This window comes from Nematolebias whitei, chromosome 6 (genome assembly GCF_014905685.2).
Source record: "Nematolebias whitei isolate Nwh7 chromosome 6, NemWhi1, whole genome shotgun sequence".
Lineage (NCBI taxonomy): Eukaryota > Metazoa > Chordata > Actinopteri > Cyprinodontiformes > Rivulidae > Nematolebias > Nematolebias whitei.
This window is the reverse complement of record NC_056503.1, coordinates 9,470,643-9,479,424: the sequence shown is the minus strand read 5'-3', so window position 1 is coordinate 9,479,424 and position 8,782 is coordinate 9,470,643. Positions and strand designations below refer to the sequence as shown.

General features: G+C 38.7%; 1 protein-coding gene across 1 annotated transcript; it reads right to left on the bottom strand.

Annotated features, from left to right (window-relative positions):
* Positions 1-1,624: 1,624 nt before the first annotated feature.
* On the bottom strand, positions 1,625-8,287 carry LOC119411515 (cytoplasmic dynein 2 heavy chain 1-like). Its single transcript, XM_037678467.1, has 10 exons — positions 8,257-8,287; positions 7,822-8,029; positions 7,595-7,724; positions 7,084-7,239; positions 6,713-6,972; positions 4,602-4,848; positions 4,336-4,487; positions 4,060-4,204; positions 3,343-3,445; positions 1,625-1,674 (listed from the first exon to the last, which is right to left on the bottom strand). Exons 1-10 carry the CDS (start codon positions 8,285-8,287, stop codon positions 1,625-1,627), a joined length of 1,482 nt encoding a protein of 493 aa, XP_037534395.1.
* Positions 8,288-8,782: the final 495 nt, after the last annotated feature.

Here is an 8,782-nt window from a genome sequence, read left to right as displayed (position 1 = left end):
ATATATATATATATATATATGTTATGAAAATAACAAAACCAAGAACATAAATCAACTAGATAACAATAGCTCACAAAAATCTAAAACATTGAAAAATTATACATCAGTCAGCCATAAGATATTAAACAGATATCTGTCCTAATTGGGTCCTTCTTATGCTACTAAAACAGGTCTGACCAATTAAAGCATAGAAAAGTAACATCAGTGGGTGTCTTGGAGTGTTTGGTACCAGGATGTTAGCAACTGTTCCTTAGGCCTTGCATTGTAGGGTCTCTGTGGATTGGACTTGTTTCTTATGTGATCAAATTCCATTTGGGTTTGGTATATAAAACATTTGTTGGCCAGATGAACCCCTCAGAGTCAATGTTGTACTCTTTCAGATGCCCCTAAGCAGTTTTTGCTGGGTCCACTGCCATCTTACTGAGGAGGAGTTGCTATTACAGATGGGATGCTTTTGACAAGTGAAGGATAATGGCAGATTTGCAAACACGAGTAAGGAGGGAGCAAGTGTCAAAGTAAGATCCAAGTGAATGTCAGAATGAAGATCTTTTCAGCTGGACATGGCAGTGTAACAAGATGAACAATTTCTCAAATAGCCTGTTACAGTAGAAGATAAAATTATTTGGCATATTCCAGGTATTTAAAAATCCTAAATTAGAGAACTAAGTGCATTGTGCAGTTGATCGCATGTACAATCAATTTCACATAAATAAAACACAGTAATAAAATTATTAGAAAAAGAAAGTTTCCACATACCAAAAAGAATGTAGGCAGCAAGGCAGGAAAACGGGAGGAAGGAGGAGAAAAAGTTCACTAAAAGTGATAAGCATAGCAACAGCGAAGTTTGTCTATTGACATGTTTAATTAAAATAAACGATTGGACTCTCTATCACAGCACGAACACATTGCAGGAGGAGGAAAAAGACTGGCAGAGAAAGAAAAGATGAAAGGGCGGCAGAGGGAGGGGGTGATAAAAGGGGATGAGCAAGAAGAGTGACAGAGAGGAGTCAAAGCAGGGAGCAGAGGAAGAATGACAGAAAAGATACAAGACGAAAGCTGGAAAGAGCTGAGCAAGAGACTAAAATGAAGCCATCTGCCACTTTGTTGGGCTCAAGGATCAAAACTGAGTTATTAATGCGTTGTGTTACACAGCAAAACACGTTTACACAAGGACTTTAGGAAGTTAATAGAAAATGCAATGAGTCTTTAAATTCAACTTGCTGGTTTTGTTTACAAATTGCTTTGGATAAAAAAAAATTAAAAAAATTAAAAAAGTAAAAAAATAAAAATAAAAAAAAAAACTGCAAACCAATGATTTGGATTTTTACTTTATGAAAAAAAAAAAACAATTGGCTTTTAGCAATTCATAACAAATTGTTCTTTCTGCACTAAACTACACAAAAGGTCTTAAATCTTGACATTTATACATCAACTAAAAGAAAAATCCATGTGCCTGTTTTCAGTAAGTAATTATTTTTAGAGTGTCACAACCAGGGTTTTGGATTCAAAATAGCCAGACACAGGAGTGCAAAAACAAGTACAGAGTTTATTTATTATAGGCTGTGGGTGCAAAGTCAGGATCAGCTGCGTGTTAACAGGTCTTCACAGGCAGATGGAGTGAGAGTCACCTGTCAAGACTGCAGCGAATGACGTCACTGGTCCTGTGCAGAGCAGCTGAAACAATAACGGGGTCCGGTTGTCAGAGCAGGGGTCATGAACAGGAAGGCAGAGGTCCAGATTCAAAATCCAAAAACATAATCCGAGAGTCGTGGTCATAGACTGAAGAGGAGGTTGTTACCGTGATCAGAGAGGCAGAACAGAACCAGATGAGGAGCAGGCAAAAAACGGGAAATCCAGAAGGCAAGGCGTGAGGTCGAAAATCCAATAAAACAAGGCTTGAGGTTCAGGCATGAAACTATGAAGGCTTGAAAATCAGGGACCATGGGAGGTGTAATAATCTCGCACTGGTGGAGAGGGAGGATGGATCTTATAAAGGATGCAGAGCAGGTGAACCAGATGAGCTGAACAGGTGAGTGGAATCAGGGCTGATTGCTGTGATAGGCTGAGGGGGTGAACTGTTAACTGACAGGAGCAGATGTGAGCAATGACAGGAGCTGAGGGATAAACAAAACATGAAGGAGAGGGGCAGAAAGCATGGCATGTCATGAAGGGGCAGGGAAGTGAGGGATGGGGGGCCAGCGGGGGCCGCCGATCATGACATAGAGCTCATGTTGTAGATATTTCTGCTACTTCTTCTCAGGACAGAAACTCGTAAACATTTACATCATATAGGGATGACTTGAAACTGTATATTTTATCTATGTTAGATCAACATTATTGAAATAGTCATCGATAAGTCACAACTGTTATTGACTGAGAATATTCACTAGTTAGTTACAGAGGTTATAAGATGCATCAGGTAGGAAAGAAAAGTTTGTGTGTGTGTGGTGGAGGACGGGATCCACTCGAAGTTCCATGAGAATCTCCCTTCTTAACATACAGCATGAGCATGTGGGTGTTGTTGTTGTTTTTTTTGTTTGTTGCTGTTGTTGTTTTCGCCATAGCAGATCAAATCTGAAAAAGTCTTCTTTTGATTTCCATTGATTAATTGCTTACACTATTTCAGAAAAGCATCTGATCATTTTTACACATTTCTGGTCTACAAACAAGATTTTTTTTACCCTGGTGCAGAACTCTTCATTATTTTATATTTTTTCGTCTCAATCAGAAACTCGTGACTAGTGTGGTGGAATTACCTAAACAACTGGATTAAATGACCTAACGAGCATAGTCTTTTGTAGGAATTGTAGCTGCTATAGCAGATCACAAGTTCAAAAGAGTACACGTTTGCAAAAGCTGTAGCAAAAGTGAAATGCAAAACCGGGTGTATAAATGTATATGGGGGCTTGTCATTTGTACAGATTGGTACCCACAGGCCAGTCAGCTTCCAGGAAGCACTCAAGATCAGAGTGTGCACAAACCCCAGAACCAATCAGCTGAGAAGGGCTTTATGACCCATATTTGCCCAATTGCCCACTTCGTGAGCTATAACATACAAAGCTTAGAAGTCTTAGTCAAAATAAAATGTCCTTATTTGCAAGTAGTCATAATAGTATTTTCATCCACAAATACAAAATGTTATTTGCAATAAATTAAACCATGATGAAAAAAATTTCATCCACACTTGGTGCAAACATTAAAACTTCACTATGTGTATAATGTAAAAAATGATTTTCTGCCTTTAAAAGTGATCTGTATTTAATCATTAACCATACCAGGTAGGTGCAAAAGCATATTAGTACATTTCAGTTGAAGGTAATTCACGATTTTGATTTTCGTTACCTGAAGTAAGATCATACCGCAGGAGGCTGAGGACCCATTCTGTGAGGATGCAGGGTGTAAACAGGTAATGACTGTGGTCATCCACTGTAAACTTTGTTTTGATCTAAATGAACAAGAATGATCAAAAAGCATTATAAAATAAACACAACTTATCAAAATATGTATTGTTCAAAATGATCTGGAATGTATATTATACATGTACATCACCCACTTGATTGTATGACACAGCTAAATGGCAGTGCACCCGTCTGTCTTTTAAATAAATATCACTTAGGCAACTGTTATATTCTTAAGTCTTTCAAACCGCGTAGTAAAGAAATTTTTCCTCAGCGTGTCTAAGCAAAAGCATACATATCTGACATTTTAGCCAGTCAGAGAAGTTTTATAGAACATTCTCTCCATCTAAGAAAATTTCAAATAATATATTTTCTGTGTTGCATTGTGAGTGAACAGTTTGTTATAAATGTGACAAAAGTATGCTTGGATTACTTTTGCAAAAGATAAATGTGTTTTGCAAACATGAATGATAATTATTCCAAAACCACAAATTTCAAAGCATACCTGTGTCTAATACAAAAAAATATATATGCCCCTATGTGTACTTAATTTGTTTCAGATAACATTCATGATTTAGTGTCTTTTGTCCTGCTTATATTGTCTATATCTCAAGGCATAAATTATTATAAATATATATATATCCATAAACAAATCATGCACCTGTTCATAGAGCTGCACAAAAAACCCAGCCAACTGGTGAGTTTTTCCTATGGTGGCCCAGGCTGCTTGGTTGCCCAGGCTATGCTGGAGAACTGGTTGCAAGTAAGCCGAGTAGATGGTCTGTAGCTGCTCTCTGTTTGGATAACTAAAGGAATGGTAAAAGAGGGAGAAAAAGTGTGGAGAAGAAAGGGAATCTGGTTTAATATGAGAGGAAAATTGTAAGTAAAACAGAGACATAAAGCACAACTATTGCTATTAACTTTTATGGTCACTTACTCTATGGTACAGATGCGTACAATTGAGGAGAAACGGGAGGTGAGGGCATGGCTGCTGACAGCACCCCCTGTTGACATGGAGGCCACAACCTGAATGTTTTCAAGACTCACCCACTCTAGATTTTCATCATAAAATCCTTTGTATGTCAACACCTGGAGAAAAAAAACATGAAGGAATTTTAGAAGAAAAACATGTCAGTGTGCTTTGTTTGTCTCTATTATTTGGACTGAAACATATCTGTATCTTAGTTTAATTATAAAATTAACCTGCTGCAGGAAGGCAGTGAGGTTGCTGGTCCCCCATTTGTCTGGTTTGGGTAGATTGATGTCTTTTAAATAAAGGACTAGACTCTCACAGTCCTTTGGTCTGAACACTCGGCCAGTGTTTGAGCTGAGCAACAGGCATGTCTGGCTGAGCTTCTGTAGGACGTGGCGTGATGAGGTCTGGGCGCTGCAGTGAACCACAGCAACTTGAGTGGAGCGCAGCCGAGAGAAAGCGTAGCGCAGGAGCATACTAGACAGTGAACAATAGACCAAAAAAAATCATAAATAAACAATGCTTGTGTGTTCAAAGACATGATGTAACACTGAGTAAACATTGTCCACAGGCCCTTATCCTCAGTTTTTCTCTGAATTCTCAGATTTTTTGGTCTGATTTATTACTGAATACTGATAAAGTCATAATAATGGGGGATTTCAATGGACAGGTGTCTATACTGGTCCTGTTAGACCTCTGCTGCATATGATAAAGTTGCTCACAATATTTCTACTACAAAGGCTTTAATATGATATTGGGATTACGGGTATGGCTCTAAAATGGTTTAAATCATATTTATTTGATAGATTCCAATTTGTAAATGTAAATAATGAATCTTCTTCATACACCAAAGTTAATCGTGGAATTCATCAGGGTTCAGTGCTTGAACCAATAATTTTTACTTTATATATGCTTCCATTAGGTAAAGTTATTAAAGAGCATTGCTATGCTGATTATACTCAAGTTATATTTATCAATGAAACCACATGAATCCAAACAGTTACTTAGATTTAAAGCATGTCGTAAAGACATGAAAACCTGGATGACCATTAATTTTCTACTTTTAAACTCAGACAAGACAAAGGTTGTGGTTTTCGAAACTGATCATCTTAGGAATAAACTTTGCAGCCTTTCACTTCCTTTGGATGGCATTACCGATAATCTGGCCTCCCATTCTAATGTAAAAAACATTGGTGTTTTTTTTTAACAGGTTAGGTCTTTTAACTCCCACATTAAAAAGTTACCAGGATAATTTTCCTTTACCTGCATAATATCACTAAGATTAGAAACATCTTGTCCAAAAATTATGCAGACAAACTGGTTTATGCATTTATCACATCTAGGCTAAACTATTGCAATTGTTTATAATATGGGCATCCAAAAATGTATTTTAAGCCTTCAATTGATCCAAAATGCTGTATACGGGTTGGGGGTGCGTGCATGCATGTGTTTGTTGTCCTTAAGATCCAAAAAGTTTTGTAAATGGCTGTTGGACAGACAAACACAATCAGACAGGCAGAGAGACAGACAGAAAGATAGACAGAGAGACAGACATTTTTATGAGGCTGCAACAAAACTGGAAATATAGATCATGCTGCACACTTGTTGTTTTGTATTGTGTGTAAAGAAACTGAATGTTGTTTTGCCAAACGAATAAGATGACAAGTCCAGTGCACTCACTGGCACAGCAACCTTTCAGACAAAGTGATACAAGTCAAGGGTATGGGAAAAGAAAAGACTGAAAATCAACTCAAGTGTAAAAGTCAAGCCGAGTGACCATTGTTCTTCAAGTCTCTGAGGAGTGAGGCAATTACTTCTGAAGCAGCAACTCCAGGTTTACACATACACACAAGCCTGAGCACAAGAATCACATGCAGACAAGTCAGGCAGATCCCCTATTCTGAGCTGTCACTGCATTCACAAGAAAGGTCAAATATTAAAGTTGCTTTGATTTTACTGTGTATCTTTTGCCGTTTTAGGGGCCACAGTTAAGAGAACCTGTCTTCAACACCTTTGAATAACACACACACACACCCCACACACATACTACATTCTTAGCCTGTCTGTAACAGGAAGAACATGACATTTCAGCAGGGTAATCTTTACTACTGAATTAGATTCCCATTGGATAAAAGATTTTAATCAATCACTTGATGTCAAATAGGATGGATACAAGTATTAGTTTTAGTTTTGCATACAGTTTTGCTTTTATGGGAATAAGTACACAGTTTCTTTGTATGCAGCAAAGAATATTTCAAGTGTTTGTGCCCCTAACTGCTTATCGTTGTTCAAGTTATTTGTCGGTTTGGTTATCATGTTTTTATAAAATATGCATAATTACCCCTTTCCGCATCCCTCAGGTCCAACCACCATGAAGGGCTGTCTATGCTGAGTTGTAAGCCATGGAGAAAAACCGTGCAGACCTCTCTGCGTGCCAGTAGTCTCTATAACGGGCAACATGTGTGTGTGAAAGAACTGATCCAATGTGAGATCCTCAGGATGCTGGAATGTGTAAGCTGCTAGTTGGCCATTGACAGAATCATAATAAGTATCGAGTGGTTTTCTGGCATCTGGTGGACTTTCCCTCGCCCAGCTCAACAACTGAAAAAGTAAAAAAAAAAAAAAATTAAAATAGGAGTAAAAAATAACAATTGAGATCCTAAGAAATGATCTGCTGTTCATTTTCGCTTAGAAATACAAAAGGATCCTCACCTCCTTTGCAAGCTCATGTCGTGTTTTAATGTTGAGGTTCCCTCCCATGCCCCTCAGAAGACCAATGATAAACTGTCCCCTTTCATTCACAGCGTTCAGATGTGACAGGGAATTCATCACAGTACCCACCAGGCTAGTTTCAACCACAAAGTCATTCTAGTGTCCAAAGAGAAAACGCAACAAGATGTATATGGTTGTAAAGTGATAAAAATCAAACACTTACACAAAGCCATTAATAGAATTAACAGGGTCTACTGATTTGTCATAATGATGTATAATATTTGCAGTTACAACTATCATAATAAACACTGGCCATTAATCAGGAGTAATACAGCAAGTTTTATATTTTAGCGATCAAAGCAAACACTGGTGCTTTTTTAATACATGCAAGCTGAAATCTCTACCATGAAGGCAAAAATGTTATGTACAAAATATGTTTTAAATTCAATACAGTTATAGATTTTGACAGTTTGTGAGACAGCGTTCGTTGATAGGATGATAAACATGATACCTGTTTAAGAACCCAGTTTAGAGCTTTTTGGAAATAGTCTCCCAGCCAGTTTTCTAAGTTACTGCGACACTCGTCTGGTTGTCGTCTCAACCACGACTTCACCAAAGCACCCACATCAATGTCCTCATCACTTCAAATGTAAGCAAGAATAGCCAAAGAGAAAATAATGGTGAGTAAGTAAGATGGAGACAAAGGAATACTGAAATTCTCCTCAAAGTTTGACTGACCTAAGAAAGATCATGCCCATGCGGGATATGGTGGCAGGTGAGGCACAGCTGAGGTCGTGAGTCTCAAACAGGAAGTTAACATTGGGTCCAAACTGGATGCGCTCTCCACTGGGCATGGTTAACAACCGATTATCATCGAGGACAGAGTTCAGGCTTTCAACCCACTCTGGATCGATGTCTCCATCACACACTATCCAAGAGTTCACCTCTGGATTACGTGTTACAAAGAAAATGCATGAAATGTGTTAATGAAAATGTAAACTAAACAAAGGTACAATACAGTAGTCCCTCAGTACTTCGCGGTTCACTGTTTTGCGGGTTTTCAATGTAAGATTGTATACACGACACACAATTGGCTGATTGATGGAAGGCGACCAACCAGAGCATAAGTGGCCAGTGCTTTTCTTTTTTTTATCCTCACCCTCTCTGCTCCACCTTTCCTCTCTGGCTGTCTCTCTCGCTCCATTCTACAAGCTATATGACCCAAACCGGAGAAAAGATGGACGTACAGAGATGCGTGCGCAAACATATAACCCTCGTGAGCGCGAATCTTTACGGGCCATGGGGGCAGGCACACAACCTGTTGTGTGTCTCTGCTCTGCTATAAAAGACAGCCTCAGAAGAAGAGGAGGGGGTGCATCTGTCTTTCCCCATTGCTACTGTTCAGTCTGTGGGAGGTGATATCTGAGTGAACAAGATGAGCGGCATGGATTGTTTATTTAAAATAATCACGCGCAACCCGAACCGAGCCTTTAGTCCAGCCCCTCGGCAATCACTGAGCGCACCAGGCCACCGGGAAATGTCCCGGTGCTCCCAATGGCTAGTCCGCCACTGAACCAAAGCATTTAGAGCAGTGATCCTCACTTTTTTTTTTTTTCAAAAGAGCCATATTGACAGATCAAAGTCAAGGGGAGAGCCGTGATATCAGCCCAAGTCACTCAAATAAAAGAAAAATATTAAA